The sequence below is a fragment of the Python bivittatus genome, unplaced genomic scaffold, assembly GCF_059951505.1.
Source record: "Python bivittatus isolate LINGU-HERP-01145 unplaced genomic scaffold, Pbiv_v1 ctg000610_np1212, whole genome shotgun sequence".
NCBI lineage: Eukaryota > Metazoa > Chordata > Lepidosauria > Squamata > Pythonidae > Python > Python bivittatus.
The window spans coordinates 54,779,213-54,800,579 of record NW_028277088.1 but is presented as its reverse complement, the minus strand read 5'-3'; the positions used below and the strand labels follow the sequence as shown (position 1 = coordinate 54,800,579).

The 21,367-nt window shown below is 37.3% G+C and overlaps 1 protein-coding gene across 2 annotated transcripts in view; it reads right to left on the bottom strand.

Moving 5' to 3' along the window:
* CNTNAP2 (contactin associated protein 2) overlaps positions 1-21,367 on the bottom strand; it is a 1,202,163-nt gene that overhangs the window by 624,746 nt on the left and 556,050 nt on the right. For both annotated transcript variants that reach the window (XM_088150062.1, XM_088150063.1), the window contains exon 4: positions 16,820-16,967. In XM_088150062.1, coding sequence (XP_088006188.1) covers positions 16,820-16,967 — 148 coding nt within the window. The remainder of the gene's footprint in view (positions 1-16,819; positions 16,968-21,367) is intronic.

Here is a 21,367-nt window from a genome sequence, read left to right as displayed (position 1 = left end):
TGCATTTTATGTATCTAATGTTTTCTCAAACATAAATTTTTCAGGGCTGAGTGATGTTTTATTTGAGATTTCAGCTTGTTGAGCAATTATGCTACCATCTTATAGCCCATGAAGCATATGGATTCTTAAAATCTTTGCACATCAAGGCTATAAATAAAATGTTTTTGAGACTTTGACATGTAGTTGAAAACATCCATAATTTGCATTCCAGTCTAAAACTCATTTGTAGTAACATTTCCTTAACCTGAACCACCATGTTTGGAAGCCAATCCCTGAAAACTGAAATTGCCACAGCTTTAGAGTTAAGCTGATGACAAAACAGTGGCTACCATTTCCAGAGCCAGCTTTTGAACTTTTGCTAGTTGTCTGCTGGAAACAATATACTGGTCTAGTCCTCAGTCTGATCTGCAGGAAAATTTATGTATTCCAATGGGTGGTAAATAGAGAAATGATCACAGCCAGATTTTTCCCTAAACAGAGAACACTGAAAAATATTTTTATTACCATCACTCAATGAAGTTGTAAACATAAGTGTGCCATTTATCAAATATGTTTTACAAGGAAAAATGTTTTTGCTGCCTTTGTTAGAATAACTGAAAATAAAATTAAGGGATGAAAAAGTTTAACTCTTCTGGCAATACTTTCACTTCCTTCAGTAAATACAAGATTTCACCCTTCGAGTAACTCAACAGTCTCCAGACAGAAAAAAATCTATACACTCTCACAAACAATAAAACACAGATACCACAAAAACAGGATGATGAAATAAGATTAAATTGCATAATTTAATTATTATTTCTGAAGATACATTGATCTTTCTAAAATGCTTATTGATCTAGAATTAATTAAGTGGATTTATAACTTATAAATTATGACTTTGTCTTATTATTGAAAATCTTATCTTCTCATCCTCCAGAGATACCAGGGAGAATTCTGATAGTTACTCAAATTCCTCTAAACATTATTGGGCCACAGAAAATAGAACGTTATTGTAGCTATTTGCATATAGCATCTTTGAACACATGTACCACATGCATATTGACATTTTCCTGGATCTAGCAGCTCACGCTCTGCCTAGCTGACAAAAGAACCCAGGAAGGACATGGCTTGAGCCCACAGGTGGCAAAGCTCATTCTATAAAGGATCCTATCCACTTATTGTATAAGCATAGAAAGATGTGATGAAAGAGATGCATTTGCCTCCCTCTTTCTTAATATTAGGACTTAGAGTCATCTAAGGAATCTGAATGGTAGGCGATTCAAGATAGAGAAAAGGATTTCCTTCACACAGTCCATAGTTAAACTATGAAATTTGCTTCAGAAAAGTGTACTGATGATCACCTGTATGGACACACACAACAAACATAAATTTATAGTATATAACTATCAGTGGTTCTACCCTAAGGATCAATAAAGTGCTGTGTATTTAATTCCTCTTTGGGGCTTAGACTAGGGTAGGGTTACCATTTGTGGGCTGCAAAAAACTGGATGACCATTAGATTATAGCAAAGAGGTTTAGAAGACTCTTTCTGTCCACATATGCAACTGGCTGTCCGTTGTAAGAAAAAAGAAACTGAAGTGGGCAAGAAGCTTTTGGGTCTAATCCTGTATAAGACCATTACTAATAGGGAAAGGCCTAGGAATATGAAAGCGTAAAGATAGCATTATTCACTAACCATGCATTGTTTACTCATTACTACATATGCAGGCAAAATTTGTTTATTTAGAATGCTTATATTCCATCAAATCTAAAGAGCTCTCAGGAGTTTAAATGCAGTAGTCATAAGGCACAAAATCACAATTTTAAAACAAGAAAAAGAATCATAACAAAAACATAAAATAAAATTGAAATAAGGCAATCACTGATACAACCTTATCTAACCAAAGCAACACTAGCATTCAAAGGCTCTGTGAATGAGTTCAGTCTTAGCAGATTTATGGAAGAATGCAAGGTTGAGTGCAAGTTGGACCTTCAGTAGGAGACTATTCTACAAGATGGAAGCCTCCATGAAAAAGTTGTTTCTAGGCCCCCACTCCTCCTGTACGAGGGGGCTTAAAGTTATATGTATTATTGCCATTGCTGTCTGTTAGTAAGAACTTCCCTTCCCTTAACTCTTTATAGGCAGTCAAGTAAACCTCTGAAGATTAAAAACATCTGGTTCCATTGCAACGCACTACTTTATGATGGATTTTAGATAAATGGGTCTCTCTTTAATTGGCTGGGATCATATAGTAAGGAAGACCTAGGGCAGATGGTAAGAAAGGACACCAAAAAGTCTGCTTAGATGAGCAGAGAATAGCAGCTGAATCCATATGAAGGATACCCCTTTGAGGAACATTTTGCCCTACATCTTCATAATGAAAGGAAAATAACTACACATCCCAAAACAGCACTATGGCTATAGTAGTTTAAGACTACAGCTTAAAATAAAACTTCAGCTGTGTAAAAGTAAACACTCTTGAAATTATTTCTGTATCTCTTTGTTGCTATCTAGTGGTCATCCAGATGTGGTATGCTTATTGATGATGCAACTCCCACCCACCCCATCCTCAATTTTCCTTGCATCCTATAGTATTTAAATTCTAATTAAGATCTGACTGAATCAAACAGTGAAACATAAGTTTCAGCTGAAAAAAATGTGAGATGTGCTATTGATGTAGAATCACTTTTCCTTGTTTTAAAAGCTCTAAATTGTGTGAAATGTTTCTGAATCAAAGCAAATAGTCCAGATGCCTGACATCAAAAGCTTTCTGTCACTACAAGGAATGAACCCCTTAGCGTCAAAGAAAAGCCTTAACTCTACTCTCTAAAGGCTGTACATTAATTTCCCTATTGGGTGTAAAGAGGTCAGGAGTCCCTTCAACTCAGCTGACAATCTTAAATGCTGGATGCTATTTGACATTGCAGTAATTAGAAAACTGAACAAGGAAGAATTGGAATCGAAGAACTGCTCACTTGGGACAAGAAAATGAGAGATCATAGGAGAGACTTTAAGAGAAGAAAGCTCATAGCACAGAACAAAGAATGATAAGGTCAGCACAAGAGGCATTTCAGTAATGAACCACTGAGAGACATACAACTCCCAAAGTTCCCTTTGGCTCCTTTAACTCAGTAGTCAATAAAAAGGCAGTGTTGAATCAGCTTACTTGGAAGTTATCGTCTCTTGTGAACAATTATCTATGTTAAAAGAGCAAGGAATTTAAAATTATGTTTTATCAACATCTCAGAAGAAGTCATATATCTCTAGTAGAACTTCAGATCTAATGTCACCAAGTGCCATCAATTCTAATCTGCTGACCTTTCTGCAACATGAAAACAACTAGACAAACTATTACCCTTCTCTCGCTCTGTGTGTCTGTGTGTGTGTGTACACACACACACACACACAAACACACAGAGAGAGAATCAATTCATAGATATTGTATATGTATGTATGCATATGTGTACCTGTATATATTATCAGCCCAAATCAATGCACTGCAGGATGAAGGCTCTTTCACTGAAGGTTCTGAGCCATAATCGAGACTTCCGGTGAGGACTTATGGCAAACTAGACATCTCTGAAGGAAAGGAGACAACATTGCGGTGAGGTGAGTGACCAGATAGTGATTTCTGGCTGGCCAAGTCTCTCCGGAAAAAGGAGAGATCATGAGATTGCCACTTGTTCTCCGGACAGCTGCTCCTCATGAATAAAATGCAGGAATTGAGGTTTCTGCAGTTAGCTTGTGAGTTGAGTAGGTGGAAGTCAAGAGATTTCCAAGTTTACAGCTGCAATGTAGTCTTCTGCCAAGCTTAATTTCTTAATTGCTTTTGGAAATTGTTTGTTAACCGCTTTTCAACTATTAAGAACCTTTTGATCAACAAGTTTTAATATGCACTGGGTGAGTTTTCTTTAATCCTTAGCGAAAGTTTTAAAGATAAATTTAAAGATATAAAAAAATAGTTTTTTGGAATAAACAGCAAAAAGGTGATTAGAATGTTGCTTTTGGAAAGTTATAAATGGACTAATTCTCCAGATTTGAAATAAGATTTTTAAATTAATTATAAGAATCCTTCCCATGGGAAAATGCTGCTGTTTTGATTTCTTAAAAGAAAACATGATAAGGTGGGGATTTGAATGCTGGAAACTAGAGGGAATGAGAAGGAACTAAAGATTACAATTAAAGGAGAAGAACCTTAAATTTGACTGACTAACACAGAATGGAGCAGAATACCATAACATTAGACATACTGAAAGATATTTTTGAACAATGGACCCAGAAGTTAATCTTAAAAGTGTCTGCTATTATAGGTAGAATGTGTTCAAATGTTAAGGAAGAGAAACCAGTTTTACCAGATAAGACTGAAACTGATCTGAAAGTGGATTTAAAAATGACAACCTATAAGAACGATATGGAAAAAGATGTTACATTGGATATACAAATGAAACTGGCTGATGTTTTAATAATTAAAAGGGATATACAAATGGCAAACCAAAAGAATGATGAATAACTTTCTTATATTGGATTTACAAAAGGGACTTGTTAAACTTCTGAAGGATTTTTAAGAAGGGACAAAGAAAAAATGAAAACAAAGCTCTAGGACATTAATTGAAGGGCTTAAAGATTAAGTTTGTTAAAAGTAAAAGGAAGGAATATAAAGAATATATATAATATATTTTATTAAGGTTAAAATAGATATGTTATTTCTGGTAACCCTTAATGGACTTTTGCTGACCAGGACTGAATGATAAGGTTTTAAGGATCTGTTAATAGATAAGAGATGAGATATAGGATGAAGAGATCATTTGTTGTACTTTAAGAGAAGGTGATAAGTTGTTAAAATTGTTTACACTTATTGTGACAAAGGGGGGAGTCATTTTATATTTTTTTTTCTTTGCTATATTCTTATTTTATTCTTTCTTTTTCCTGCACTTTCTATTTTTTATCCTTTTATTTTTTGTAGTTTGTATTAGTTTTTATCTATTTAACTGTAATGTTTAATAAAAAATATTATTCAAAAAAAAAAAAGGTTCTGGGCAATAATCTACCATGCAGGTGGTAGGTAGACATTTTCTGACATCCCAGTTGAGGGCTGGGAGAGAGTGACTGGCCCAAAGTCACCCAGCCAGCTTCCATGCCTAAGGGGAGACTAGCAAATTAGAATCTCTCCCCGTTTCTAGTCTAGCATCTTAACCATTACATACACACACACACACACACACACTTTCTCTCTGTTACACTGAAGATGTATTTTCATTACAAAACCAACATGGGATATGTTTGATTTGTATTCCCCCTATCTTTTATCTAAGGAATTCAGGACATCCTGCGTCTTCATTTCCCGCTTGTCACTGTCATTTTTTCTCCAGTGAACTTTACAACTGTATGGGATTTTGAACTCCAATCTTTCTGCTTTACTAATGCACTATAGTAGCATTCTAGAGAATGGCACAATGAATGAACTCTGGGGCCTTGAATAAGCTGCAATGTGCTATTAAAGAAAATGGATTTTCTATCCTTCAATGCATATTCATGTAAACATATCTTCATAGTAATTGTATTTTAGGCAACCAGCATTAACAATTAAAAAGAATCAGGCAATTCCAGTCTCATAATGCAAAGGCCTCTGATTTCAGACAATGAATGAACACTATACATAGAACACATAATGTACTTTCACATGTAGAGAAGGATGATAATAATTTATTAAGCTACAGTGAAGCCTATTAAAATCTGCAAGTACAATTTTGCAGTAAAACTCAGACTACAATCTTTTCTCAAAATGTGTTTCAGATTAAAAAAAAATAACAACTCAGTTCTTTCTTTTTAGGTTTTCCTTAGCGATGGCACTAAAGTCCACATTTGGAACTACATTTCACCACCTGTTCAACCTATTCTCACCATTTTTTGTTTCTCCAATTATAGCAAAAAGGAGGAAAGAAAGCAAACCTTTGTCCTTTCCTGTGTCTTTAGGACAGAAACTTCCTTTTTTCTAGGACCCATAAGAACTGTCAGCATAAGTTTGGAAATGACATTCCCTTGTGCTTTTTTGCCTCACTGCAGTCATAGAAATGATTCAGGTTCAGAGATGGGAGAGTGGTGGAACAATAAACCAACTAAGAGGAAGGAAGAGAAAGAGAGAAGGTAGTGAAAAGACTGCATATTTAAAAGGGACAAAGAAGGGATCAGCTCCTCTTTTGCTTCCAACTGCATAATTAGACCCAACTGAAATGTGATTTCATTTTATGATAAACTCAGCTATATCCACATTGTACGAGTTGGGGTGGGGAGAGAATGATTCTCACACCAGAGAGAGCCATTTTCAAGAAACAGTTGGCAAACACCATCAAGGTTAGGAAAGAGCAGCCAAAAATCCATTAACATGAATAGACAGGAGGAAGTAGGCCAGAATTTAAACCTTGGGACTGACATTTATACAAACAAGTTTCCTGTGTGCTACTATACACAAAGCATCTTCTGTATGGCTGTAATGGAATGTGAGAATGACCTTGGAAGATGGGGGCAAGAGATGCTGCCTAGGGAACAATCAGATAAAAGGGGAAGGATCCCACAACTGAGTAATGGGAAGAGAAAGAAACTTAGAAAGGATCTGCCCTAACTGATCAAGTGGTAAATAGGGATGGTGGGAAATTTGTATTTTCAGACTTAGAAGATTGATATCAGACCTCCCAGGTAAACCAGATAGGAAAATGACCAGATGAACTACTACTTCTTTATTGTTAGGCTATATTAACAGAAAATCTTATTTTCATAAGTTCATAAGCTTTGAAGGTCTAAACTTCATAGAATTTAGACCCTCAAAGCTCAGGAGAAACAGATCAAATTAGATAAAGAACTTTGCAATCAGAATTGATCAGAACCGAGCAAGTTCAGACTTATCTATTCCACCCTGAAGAAATGAAATGCAATCTAAATTGTACTGCTCTGCCTTGGGATCTGTTTTTTAGACAAACACATTATACATCCCTACATATTTCATTGGTTGAATGAACTGGGAAATTATGCTTAATTAGACACTTTGCACATAGAAAAGAGAAGGAATTGTGTGTTGCAATGAAGTTCATTCCTACCTCAGCTTATTATTACAATATGCCATTATTGTAATTTGTCCTAAGCTTCTTTTGGGGCTGTCACATTTGAACTAACCATGGCAGCACATAAAGATGTTCTAGTTTTCATAATCAAGCCACAAACTCATTGGAAATTCTGGACTGTTTTCAGAGCACTTGTGTGGTAGGTATATTTGAATGGACCTCATCATATAAATCTAAAAATTTCTTCTGCAAAGCTTTTTCACTGTTTCAGTTCTCACATTCAACAGTGATTCATCAGTTATTCCATAACTGGGATGAAAAATCAAATGAAGTGCCTAAGTAAGTGTGAAACAGTCCCAAGTGGGCTTGATTGTATGAAATGTGGCAATTGTGCCATTAATTATGTGCTAATTCCCCAGTGGATAATAATATGCCACATGAAGATCAAGGTATGAAGTTTCCAATGCATAAAGCAAAATCAAGAGACATAATTAAGTAAAGAGAATTTTGAAGAATTCATTTCCTTGAGAAAATTGCAACATTACTTTTAGATAGAACATTACATCTTACAATGCAGATTATGGCTTATTGTGCAACTTCTTATACTGGACAAACATTGCATTAGTAGGGGGTTGTAATTAACCCAAATGTTTAAGATCAGCTGCAAATAAATGGAAATAAGAATTATTTAACATGTTATACCAGTTGCCTTTTATTATCAGCAGAAAAACAGTTCTCTACCATAATTGTTTTTGCACTTCTTTTCTGCCTGACCTTACTTCCTTGCATCCATGTTAAGGTCCTTGTGGACCAAAGCAGTATATAAACCCAAACAAACAAATATACAAAATACTTGCTACAACAGGAAATCAGTATTACATGAATCTGATGAGTTGGCAATATTTCCATCATAATACTTTGTTAGTCTTTCAGACACCACAAATCCTTTTATTAGTTGCCCATGACTAACATGCTCTTCTCTGTACAAACTTCCACAATGCCTCCCTTTAACTAGAACCAAAACAAAATTGTTCATTTGGCAAGGAGGGGCTCAAAATTCCATTTTGGTTAAAGATTCCTCCCCACACACAAGCATACCAATTGCCACCAATGAAAATTTTAAACCTGAAGCATAGTGTCAGAAATTACCTCCTTTCCCTCGGGTCACTGGGCCCATCAAAAAAAGAAATACAATTGGTTACTCAGTGACTGTTGTTTAAATTGACTATTTTAATTAGTTTGCTTGTTTTTTTTATGTGAGTTGCCCAAAGTTTATGGAATTGGGCAGGATATAAATTAAGGAATGCTTTGGAGGCCAAATGTCAAGTCAGAAAGTGGGATACACAATACTGAAAGATTACATGTTTGAGGATCCTAAGAAAATATTTAATTTTACAAGGTAGTCATTTGAAAAAAAAGTGGTAGGTAACCATTTCATCATGACTGGATCCTGGTTAATTACCCAGAAACTCCTCTTCAGTGAAGCCTTTCAGAATGGTGGCTAGCTTTATCTCTGATTGTTTATGATATCAGGAAGGGGGTTTTATTCAGCCGTATCTTTGGCCAGCAAGGTAAATATTTAAATATTTAAAATGGTAAACAATGTAACTTTTCTTAAATTGTTTCATTTTTTTCTTTTTCTTTTTACCTTGTAATTATTGCTGCTTTATTCTGTTCTATTATATTTTATCATAGTTGCATTATTACTGTTAGCTATACTGTTCATCAGCTGAGACAGAGAAGACAAAGAGGCTGACAGTCAAGGCCTGAAGGGATTCTTTTTGATCATACAGGAGATTCCTTGAAGCTGTTACCCTGACATTCCCCAGCGCTCTGTCCCCTGAACATCACAGGGGAAGTGTATATCTGAGGCTAAAAGAGTGAATATGTGTGTTATTGATGCAATTAAGAGCTCATTGTGAACATGCAATGAAACAAAAGACAGAGTAGGTAGGTCTACTTTTCAGACAGAGCAATAGCAGATGACCAAAAGAATGTGGACAAAGTGATCAATCATTTCTTAAGAAATGAGAAGATGCAGTGCCAATCAAGGTCACGGGCATTCTTCAAGCAGAGAAACTTGAGCAAGCTATGGAGAACAGACTAGGCTGTGACTACTGAAATGTGCCCCACATCTATCAGCTACAGTTGAATGAAAGCACATAACTGTGACTTTATTTTACAAACATTTCTTTAAAGGCCATATTTTGAGAATCCTCTTTCCATCCTTTGCGATAATTTAACTAGGAACATTATTTACAGCAACTACAGTGCCGCCACAGAAGAGAATACTATCACGCAGTGCTGAGTTTTATAGTAATTTAAATGAAGCCTTGCTTCTGCTTTTGTTTGAAGCGTAACCTATGATTTATAGTAAATGAGAAATAGTCTAGTTTTCCACAATGTACCTTCAAGCCACTGTTGAAGCTGATAAAGGAAGTGAAATGATGGACTAGCTACTGACAATGATAATTAGCTTATTATCCTCTAGTTGAAACATTCAGTCAGTAAATACAGTAAGAAGCTGCCTATACCTGACTTCTACACCAAAGATACACATGTACTTTGTACCATGAAACCACATGCAATCCCCAAAAGTCCCTCCATCAAGTTGGAATTATTTGTTCCCACAGTGGATGATAACTTTATAAAGTACATGGGGAATGATATTTAATTTACTTAAAACAGTACATTTAATGTAGGGTTTGCCCTGCCTGCATCTACTACGGAAGTACCACCTCAGCAAGCAGATCAAAGAGCCAAGGCACCGCTCAACACAAGAAAGATGGTACATCCCTGATCTCCATCTTGACCATTCACTTTCTTTTAAACCCTTCCTTTTCATTTATTTGCTTCATCACTTTTGTTTTACTTCCCATTCAAATGAGGTTTGGGTTCATTTGGTATGCACTGGTTTTGTTTTTTTTTTAAAAAAACTACCCAATTCCTTGGAATTAAAAGGGAATGTGTAAATATTGTATATAAATAAATACACATTATGGAATATTGCTGACTAAACTCCTGCTTTCTCTCATTTTGTTAATGGGTGCGTGTCTCTGGAACTTTACCAGAATTCTCCTTTTCACTCCTCTCTCTCATTCTTTTCTCTATCTGCTAGTCTTAGCTATCTTTTAATACTGTAAGGCCTAAGAATCTTAGAGCTTACTGATATTATACCTGAGAAAAAATGAAAAAGATTTTATCAGAATTTGGTAGTGATTTATGCTTAGCCAATGATAGTTTTTATGCTTCAATGTAAAGATTCATCCATTGTAATGATTGTCAAACTCAGTAAATTGGTCTGATTTAACAACAAATAAAACAATTGAATAGATGTCATGTTTTCAGGGGACTAGATGCTGATATCTTATCGAAAATTACCCATTTAAAAAGCAAGAACAAATCATCAGCAAAATAGCAACACACAACATTAATTTTCTACTACTTTAAAAAAAGCTCCAGTTGGATCTTGTATTTTGAGGGGAGAAAAATTGTTGACCACACATTCACTTTTTTCATCCCAAGCAATAAATAAATAATTATTCACTGGCAAATATCACTCATCCTCTGCCCAAGAGCTTATTTCTTTATGAGATACAAACCTTTACTAAAGTAATCTAATGCAATGGACTACAGATTATATAGTAACATCTGGCAGTTTTGTGCTATAATTGTTATTGAATTAAATAAGAACAAATAATATAAACCTTGATGAAGTCAGGATTGTTCCTATTGCCTTTGAAGTATGTCCTTAGTTTGTTTTCTAGGCAGAAGGTGGAACTTCCTATCTCATAGCCAGTGACAGAGTAGAAGTGCAGAGATCTACCATCACTCTGAAGGCTCAGAGGGTGACTTTGGGCCAGTGACCCTCTGAGTCCAGCTTACCAGACAAAATTGCTGTTTTTGGTGAGTAGAAAGAGAGAGTGTTATCTACACTGCCTTAAATTTCTGAATGGGAGACTGGACATCAAACAAACAAGCAGCTTCATACCTGAATGCTTAGTCTGTGGTATGGTATAAAAAAACTACACGACCAGTCCTAAGTCATAGTTTCTTTCCTGCAAATGTTGCAAGAGTTGAAGGTGTTGAGGCAGGAATATTTAACTGTGAGACCAGAGAAAGCCATTTTGTAAATAAGAGGCATAAATTCTAGCAAGATGGCTGTTGACTTGAAAAGGTAGAAAGATTCAGACCAGTAGGATTTCAATCTGGGTACTAACATATGCATAAAGCAGGATTCTGGAGTACTCTTAGATGGAGAATTTGTTTTTATGCATGGCTTCTTAATTTTCTGCAATAAATCTATTTATTTAATTTTGTATTAGCTTGGGAATATGGAGCAGGGAGAAAATGTAAAGCCACAAAGCCCTGACAAACATTATCCTTTCTTCTGTCCTCATAAGCTTACACGTAGAAGGAAGGACCATTAGCCCAATTCACATTACACAACAGAGTGAGCAGCAGCCATGATATGTGGCTTCCACATAGTTGCCATTCCAGATTGTATTACTGTAATTAATGGGATTGGACTGAATGCACAAATCTTAGATTTAAATTACCATCTGGCTTTAGGAATCACTATCTCTTGGTCTTAACTACCTCACTCTAAGGCTGTGCAAAGCATTTGAAAAGAGGTGGTAACACAAAGCACATTAGCATGAACAAGGCACCTCTCTGTGAATGTTAATACAACCATATCTTTTGCAGAGGTCATGCAACTACTTCCAAAGCTGTCCCCAGCATGCATGTGCATGGATAGCCACTTTGCTGGCAGTTCCAGCAGAAGTGTTTGCAAACATCTATGCATGCACAGACAACTGGAAACAGCTTTTGAAACAGCTATGTGAACATTGCAAAATACATGTTCTTTTGCCAAGGTGAAAAGAGGTGATTTCTTTGTGCTAGTGTTTGTTGCAAAACACATCTTTAAAATATTTTGCCCAGCCCTACAATATGTGTTGGCATACTCTCAGAGTGCAAGAAAGTAAAAGTGTAGTTTTCATAAAACTATCACTGCTGGCTGTTTTAAGCGATTTGTTGTTGTTGTTTAGTCGTTAAGTCGTGTCCGACTCTTCGTGACCCCATGAACCATATTGCACCAGGCCTTCCTGTCCTTCACTGCCTCCCTGAGTTTGCTCAGTTTCATGCTCATTGCTTCAGTGATGCTATCTAACCATCTCATCCTCTGCCGTCCTCTTCTCCTTTTGCCTTCAATCTTTCCCAGCATCAGGGTCTTCTCCAAAGAGATCTCTCTTCGCATTAGGTGGCCAAAATATCTGAGCTTGAGCTTCATTATCGATCCTTCCAATGAGCAATCAGGGTTGATTTCCTTTAAGATTGACTGGTTTGACCTCCTAGCAGTCCAGGGAACTCTTAAGAGTCTTCTCCAGCACCACAGTTCAAAGGCATCAATTCTTCGGCGCTCGGCCTTTTTTATGGTCCAGCTCTCACAGCCATACATTACTACTGGAAAAACCATAGCTTTGACTATGCGGATCTTTGTCGGCAAGGTGACGTCTCTGCTTTTTAATATGCTATCTAGGCTTGCCATAGCTTTCCTCCCAAGGAGCAAGCGTCTTTTAATTTCATGGCTGCAGTCTCCGTCTGCGGTGATCTTGGAGCCCAAATAAATGAAGTCTGTTACTGCTTCCATTTCTACCCCTTCTATTTGCCAGAAATTGATGGGTCCAGATGCCATGATCTTAGTTTTTTTAATGTTGAGTTTCAAGCCAGCTTTTGCACTCTCCTCTTTCACCCTCATCAAGAGGCTCTTTAGTTCTTCTTCACTTTCTGCCATTAGGGTGGTATCGTCCGCATATCTGAGGTTGTTGATGATTCTCCCTGCAATCTTAATTCCGACTTGTGATTCTTCCAGCCTGGCATTTCTCATGATGTACTCTGCATATAGGTTAAATAAGCAGGGTGACAGTATACAGCCTTGTCGTACACCTTTCCCTATTTTGAACCAATCGGTTGTTCCATGACCGGTTCTAACTGTTGCTTCTTGGCCCGCATACAGATTTCTCAGGAGACAGGTAAGGTGGTCTGGTATTCCCATCTCTTTAAGAATTTGCCACAGTTTGTTGTGATCCACACAATCAAAGGCTTTTGCATAGTCAATGAAGCAGAAGTAGATATTTTTCTGGAACTCTCGTGCTTTCTCCATGATCCAGCGAATGTTGGCGATTTGATCTCTAGTTCCTCTGCCTCTTCGAAACCCAGCTTGTACATCCGGTAGTTCTCGGTTCATATATTGCTGAAGCCTAGCTTGTAGGATTTTGAGCATAACCTTGCTAGCATGTGAAATGAGTGCAATTGTGCGATAGTTTGAGCATTCTTTGGCGTTGCCCTTCTTTGGAATTGGAACGTAAACTGACCTTTTCCAATCCCGTGGCCACTGTTGCGTTTTCCAAACTTGCTGGCATATTGAGTGCAGCACTTTAACACCATCATCTTTTAGTATTTTAAATAACTCAGCTGGAATCCTGTCATCTCCACTAGCTTTGTTGTTAGCAATGCTTCCTAAGGCCCACTTGACTTCACTCTCTAGGATGTCTGGCTCAAGGTCAGTGATCACACCAGCGTGGACATCAGGGACATTAAGATCTTTCTTGTATAGTTCTTCTGTGTATTCTTGCCACCTCTTCTTAATCTCTTCTGCTTCTGTTAGGTCCCTGCCTTTTTTGTCCTTTATCATGCCCATCTTTGCACTAAATGTTCCTTTCATATCTCCAATTTTCTTGAAGAGATCTCTAGTCTTCCCCATTCTATTGTTTTCCTCAATTTCTTTGCATTGTTCATTTAAGAAGGCCTTCTTATCTCTCCTGGCTATTCTCTGGAAATCTGCATTCAGTTGCTTATATCTTTCCCTTTCACCCTTGCTTTTCGCATTCCTTCTTTCCACAGCTATTTGTAAAGCCTCATCAGACAGCCATTTTGCTTTCTTGCATTTCTTTTTCTTTGGGATGGTTTTAGTTGCTGCCTCCTGTACAATGTTACGGACCTCCGTCCATAGTTCTTCAGGCACTCTGTCTACCAAATCTAATCCTCTAAATCTATTCATCACCTTCACTGTGTACTCACAAGGAATATGATCTAAGTCATACCTGAGTGGTCTAGTGGTTTTCCCTACATTCTTCAATTTAAGCCTAAATTTTGCAGTAAGAAGCTCATGATCTGAGCCACAGTCAGCTCCTGGTCTTGTTTTTGCTGTCTGTATAGAGCTTCTCCATCTTTGGCTGCAAAGTATATAATCAATCTGGTTTCGGTATTGACCATCTGGTGATGTCCATGTGTAGAGTCGTCTCTTGTGTTGTTGGAAAAGAGTGTTTGCTATGACTAGCTTGTTCTCTTGACAGAACTCTATTAGCCTTTGCCCTGCTTCATTTTGTACTCCAAGGCCAAATTTGCCTGTTATTCCGATTACTCCTTGACTTCCTACTTTAGCATTCCAATCCCCTATGATGAAAAGGACATCTTTTTTTGGTGCTAGTTCTAGAAGGTGTTGTAGGTCTTCATAGAAGCGGTCAACTTCAGCTTCTTCAGCATCAGTGGTTGGGGCATAGACTTGGATGACTGTGATATTGAATGGTTTGCCTTGGATACGCACTGAGATCATTCTGTCGTTTTTGAGGTTGTACCCCATTACTGCCTTTCCCACTCTCTTATTCACTATGAGTGCAACTCCATTTCTTCTAAGGGTTTCTTGCCCACAGTAGTAGATATAATGGTCACCCGAATTAAATTCACCCATTCCCATCCATTTCAGTTCGCTGATTCCCAAGATGTCGACGTTCAATCTTGTCATCTCATGTTTGACCACATCCAGCTTGCCTTGGTTCATAGATCTTACATTCCAGGTACCTATACAATATTGTTCTTTACAGCATCGGACCTTCTTTTCGCTTCCAGATACATCCACAGCTGAACGTCCTTTCGGCTTTGGCCCAGCCGCTTCACTCTTTCTGGAGCTACTTGGAAATGCCCTCCGCTCTTCCCCAGTAGCATATTGGACACCTTCCGACCTGAGGAGCTCATCTTCCGGCATCATATCTTTTAGCCTTTTAACATTGTCCATGGGGTTTTCTTGGCAAGGATACTGGAGTGGGTTGCCATTTCCTTCTCCAGTGGACCACATTTTGTCAGAACTCTCTGTCATGACCTGTCCGTCTTGGGTGGCCCTGCACGGTATAGCTCATGGCTTCACTGAGTTACGCAAGCCCCTTCGCCACGACAAGGCAGTGATCCATGAAGGGGGTTTTAAGCGAATAAGCAATTAATTCCACAAAAGTTGTTTGGTGATTTCTGGAATCAGCACAGTATTTTTGTTACAACTCCTATGATAAATTTATGGATGCAAGTACTCAGATATGATGGTGTGAGATTTCAGTTGTTCAGACTCTAACCTCCTGTGCATTCTCTTCATATGTGAACAAGCTGGCTCTTCAGTATCACAGGGGGTGTTTTTTGCAGAAGTCAAGAATGATCCTGGTAGACATGACCTTACTTTCCTGTGTAGACAAAACTATGTGAAAGAGGTGGAAGACGACGATGATGATGTTTTACTCTGCTCTTAAAGATGCTTGGGGTTCTAATCGCAATGTGCTGGCAGTGTGAACTGATGCATTTCTAAAAATAATATGAAACACCAAGGAAACCTATAGAGCTTTGATATGAAGACATGAGTACAAACCCATGAATTTCATTATCCTTTCCATTTGCTTCCCTTAGGGCTTTTAATGCCTTTTCTTACATGCTCTAAATGTTTTGTTCCTACATTGGTTTTCTCAGAAGACTACAATATTTCACTTTTATAACATCAGTGGTACCAAGCAATAAGAATGACATAATGGTGTAAATTATAATGAGATCTCCAGAAAAGAAAAGAAAAAAGAAATTCTGCCTTGAAAATCAGAGCCAGAATTTGCATATACATATATTATCCAGATAGCACAGTTATGGGAAACAGTAAAATATTTTTAAATCAATAATTTAGAGTAAATCTGAAAATAAGGTCTGCATTGGTTGCAACAATAAACTTTTATTTATTTTTATTTATTTCTATTTTATTTTTAAAAAATGTATATGCTGCCCTTCAATGAAAGGTTTTCCCAGGCAGCTTACAAATCATTTTAAAATCACAAACTCAAAACAGAGGCTAAACATACAGAGCAAATAATCAGAAATAATTTCTAAGCAGCAACATGTAATACAGCATGCATAACGTTAAAGACTCAGATATTGTGTAACCGAGAATATTAAAAATAAACATAGAAACCTATTCTGGAAATTATGGTTTCATATTGTTTGATCTATTCACAGTTAAGACAAGCTACTCAATCAGTGAGTCAGAATGAGGTTGATACATCAAGTTGAGGCTAATCAAAATGTGGGGGGGGGGGAGGGAGAGAAAAAAAAGCCTCCAAATGAAATTTTGCAACGAAGGAGGAAGGAGAAGCTGCCTCAGCTTATTATCAGTCCAATAACTCTAGACCATCTGTCAATATTATTATTTCCCACAACAGCAATGGAAAGCTGTGGAGTTTTGCCTAAAGCTGTTTTGACTTTATGGCAAAGGTTCACTAATACGTTATATTACCTTTCACATTATAAATGCTAGTTACTAGCTATATCTGGCACTTCTTTATATACTGAACCTAAAATCTTTGTACTCAGGCATACTTTATATCATACTTTGTATCCAGTCATGTTAGGCTAAAATATCATTCCTTCAGAAGGGTTTCAAGAAAGCAGAAGTAGAGAGTAAAAGTTTAAAAGAACTTACAATAAGGACAGCCATAGATCTCGATTCTCAGCCCAATTTGACCCTCTCCACTCCACTCCAGAGGAAGTATCCGAACATAGCGGGCAATAACTGGATGCTGTAAATCATGTCGCACCACAGTGTCTGAATTCACGTTTCCAGGAAATGCCTAGGGAGGAAAAACAATAACAACAAAATTCTTTTAATATTTGGACTATTTAGAGCCTACAGACAAACCCACATGACTGTATATATGCAAGGTGGAGGAGCTTATGTTGTTTCTGTGTGCTTCTTATTTCAGTGCTGCGTCAACCCAAAGAAGTTTATTTATTTAATGAACTTATATGGTCCCTATCTCATACAATGATCCTAGGTGGCTCACAGCAACCAATAAAAGCAACAACATAAAAACACATCATACCTTTCCCACCAAGGTATCTGAACCAATCCATACTGTTAACTTGTCACTCAACACCATCCTATCCAATGTTTGGGGGAACAGCCAGGTCTTCACAGCCCCCTGGAAGGCTAAAAGGGTAGAGGCCCCCAGAATCTCATGGGCTGGCTGTTTCAAAGAGCCGGGGCAACCACAGAGAAGTCATTCTCCAAAGTCTCACAACATTTGAAGGAAAGAACCTGGAGCATGTCCACCCTATCTAACCTAGTGGGATGGGCAGATACCCACAGGGAGATGCATTCTTGCAAGTATCTGGTGTCATGGTGAGCTCATATTCAGAGGAGGAGATGAACAATGAGCAGCCAGCTCCAGAATTACCAGATGAACTGCTGTCTGAGCAGCTGCAGGTAAAGGTACATTTTTCTTTGTTCAGCTTTTCTGATTTTTCAGCTTTCCTGGTTGTATGTATACATCCTTGATGCACTGCTTTCTCTATTTTGAACCACTCACTTTCTTCCTATTCCATTCTACCTGTTGCTTCCTGGATGTAATATAAATTCTAGCCTAAATACTATATACCAACTAAGAAATAAGCAGGCCATTTCAAAATAGCTTACAGGTAGTCTTCAACTTATGAGCATTCACTTAATGACCATTCAAAGTTATGATGGCACTGAAAAAAATGACTTACAACTGGTCCTCACACTTATGACCATTGTAGTTTCCCCATGGACACATGATCAAAATTTGGGCACTTGGCAACCAGCATGCATTTATGATGGTTGCAGCATCCTGGGGTCATGTGATTGTCAATTGCGACCTTTCCAGGGGACTTCCAACAAGCAAAATCAATGGGGGAAGCCAGATTAGCTTAATGACCACATAATTCACTTAACAACAGTAGTGATTCCCTTAATGACTGCAGTAAAAAAGGTCGTAAAATCAGGCACAATTTACTTAACAACTGCAGCACTTAGCGATGGAAGCTCTGCTCCCAGTTATGGTTGTAAGTTGAGAATTACCTGTATTTCTAAGTCAGATAGCATGTAAGACTGAACATCAACCTTAAGTTGCCTAAAACACATACATAAATGCTAGCCGAAAAAAGGAAGAAAAGGGAGAGTAGCAGAGCGATCCATTTTTCAGATAATTAAAATGTATTTCATTTACACTTCAAAAAAACTATATTCTTTGAACTCAAGCTTTCATTTAGATAAATGATTTATAGTAATGTACATTCACTACATTAAACTAACATCAGGCCCTAATCCATCACTGCAAACCTATAAAAGAATCAATTTAAGGGGGCTGTGAACTATGCACCAGCATCATTTATTGTCCTTTATGACAGTGGTGCTATAGTGTATTCAGAAAATCAGATTTCAGAAACTGAACTCTGTGCAACTTACCAAATTTCTTCCTTGCCAAATGCTTAATTAAAAATGTAAAAACACTAGCTCAAATCAATATTGTTATCTTTAAAAACATTAAATGCCACACAAACATAAAATGTGAAATTTTTTAAAGATATACATATCCAGGAAAAATAAATTTTCTCTCCTTAAAAACTTGCAATAGTACTCATTATGTGCTAGCATACCTGAGCCCCTCTTAAACTATATTGCCTGTAAATGGTCCCTCAACATAGTCTATCCTACTGCGGGCAAAAAGATGTATTGGGGGAAGAGAGGAAGATGTCAGGTCATTTCACTGAATAACTTAAGGAAAAAGAAAGTTTTCCAATAATTTTCAGGAGTGAGTCTCACCATTAACAATAGCTTCTTTACTGTTTACTAATATTTTCTCCTTCTACAAGTGACAGTAGCAGTTCCAACAGGTGAACAAATCTGTTTCATCTTTTCTTGGTTTCTTCCACATTTTTAAGCCTATGTATTTTCTATTCCAGTTATGAAGAAAATTATGAATCTGAGTTATTTTTTTTTTAATGAAATAGAGGAATGTATTAGCATTAGCATGTATTAGTGAAACTTGATTACTACAGATATTCCCAGCATTGGCAGAGTACTGTCATTCCATTCTGCTGTCATATAATTATGATTCAGCAGCATACAAATTCAATTCATTAAATGATGATGATGATGTAGAAAATGAGGATCTTGTAAGGGAAAAAAAATCATTAGAAACCCTAAATCAGCAGCAGGAGTTTGATTTAAACTAGTATTTGAAAGAACACTTAAATGAGAACAGATTCCAAGGATCAAAGAAAAAAATAGGCTTATGCATGCTTTCCTAGAACCTCTGGCTGTTTAGTCCTTCATTAGGCAATCACTCACCTGAGGTTACAGATGGTGGGAGGTGGTATTGAAGAAAAGAACAGTAAGCTGTATCACCTGCCTCCATACTTTAGCTAGCTTGCTGTCTCAGGATCACTGAAGAATTCTGTCCTATCATCAGTACTGAGATTCAATTCCCAATTTAGCTTTTGTACATGAATTTGGAAGGATTTTATATTGTTTTGTGCCTTTGGCAGCAAAAAGATTTGTGGATCCAACAATCTTAACCATAAGTCCTTGGATATAAATTTAGTTGAAACAAGAACTGTTCTATGAGTTACATCAAATGAGATGACCAAAAGAGAAAGAGAAAGAGAAAGAGAAAGATCCATCCATCTAATCTTGAATACTGGACTGCATTCTTTCTGGACTGCAAATGAATTACTGCATTTTTGAATACCCAATATTGAAAGTTCATCACAATAAAAACTGGGACATGAGGAAGGCAGTTCTGTGAATAAAGTAGTGTAATTCTTCTCCCTGTCAGACCTTTGAGGTAGTTGAGACAAGAAGCACAAAACATGAGCATTTACACTACCTTTATTGTAAGGCTATAGTAATAGAATCTTGCAAGTCTGAAAGCTTGTCTTCCCTTCTTTACTTTTACTTTCCAGAAAACTAGGGAGGGTCCCTTCTGAGATGCTTCCCACATCCTTTTTCCTTTTGTGGGCTGAGGTATCTTTTGCATGATGGTTGTCTAGGCTGTGGCTCTTCCTCCTGTCTCCCAAGGTCATTCCCACACACCATTACATTAACCTTATTATGGTGCACTAACATTCTACGTGCTATGAGGGTTTCTACCTGGAGAGTATTAAAAATAAATTCTCCCAAGTCAGAAGGAAAGAATTCAAAATTCAATGGCCTCTCCTTAACAGCACTTTTTGCACAAAAGGTATACCAATACAGGTAGTCCCCCATTTAAGAATGTGTCTGTTCCCAAGTTCTGTCCTTAAGTCAAATTTGTATGTAAGCTGGAACAGTATTATTGCATGCACAGACTGACTACAAACAACGGCATGACAAAGTAGCAACAATGGTGCATTGGAATATCTGCAAGAAATACCATTTGCCTGCAAGCAAGAACTGGTGGGACCACAAAACAGACAAAGTCATAGAAAATGAAGAAACTAAAGTGCTCTGGGACTTTAGAATTCAAACAGACAAGCACCTGCCACATAACACCCCAGACTTAACAATTGTTGATAAGAAAGACAAAAAAGTCTAGATAGTGAACATTGTAATACCTGGAGACAGAATAGAAAAGAAACAACTGGAGAAAAATCACAAAATATAAAGACCTGCAAATAGAACGACTATGACAAAAGAAAGCAAAAATAGTAACAATAGTTATAGGTGCCTTAGGTGCAATCCCAAAACATCTGGAGCACCACTTGAATACCATCGGCATTGACAAAATCACCATCAGTCAAATGCAAAAGGCAGCTTTACCTGGAACAGCTTACATCCTACGCAGATACCTTTAACACCAACAAACAACAACATCTGCTTATCCCAGATCCTTGGGAAGGACTCAATAGATGGATAAAATGCCAAATCCAGTCTAAACATCTGGCTGACTCTGTGACCAACAACATCTCACATATCAGAGAAAGTCATATAGAAGAGGTGACTGTTTTCCCAACATACCCATATGAACCCTCTATACATTCCTCACAATGCTTCTGCCTTACCTAAAACAATTGTCTGCTATTTTAAGATCTTGCATTCAGCACTTGTTTTATTCGTATGACAGTTTACATTTTTCGAGTTAAATTGTATACTATTTCTAGAAAAAATGCAATGCTCTCCAATTCTGTGCATTCTGGTTTCTCTTTGCCCACAATCTTTTAAAGGCTGAAAAGAATGCAGCTAAGCCAG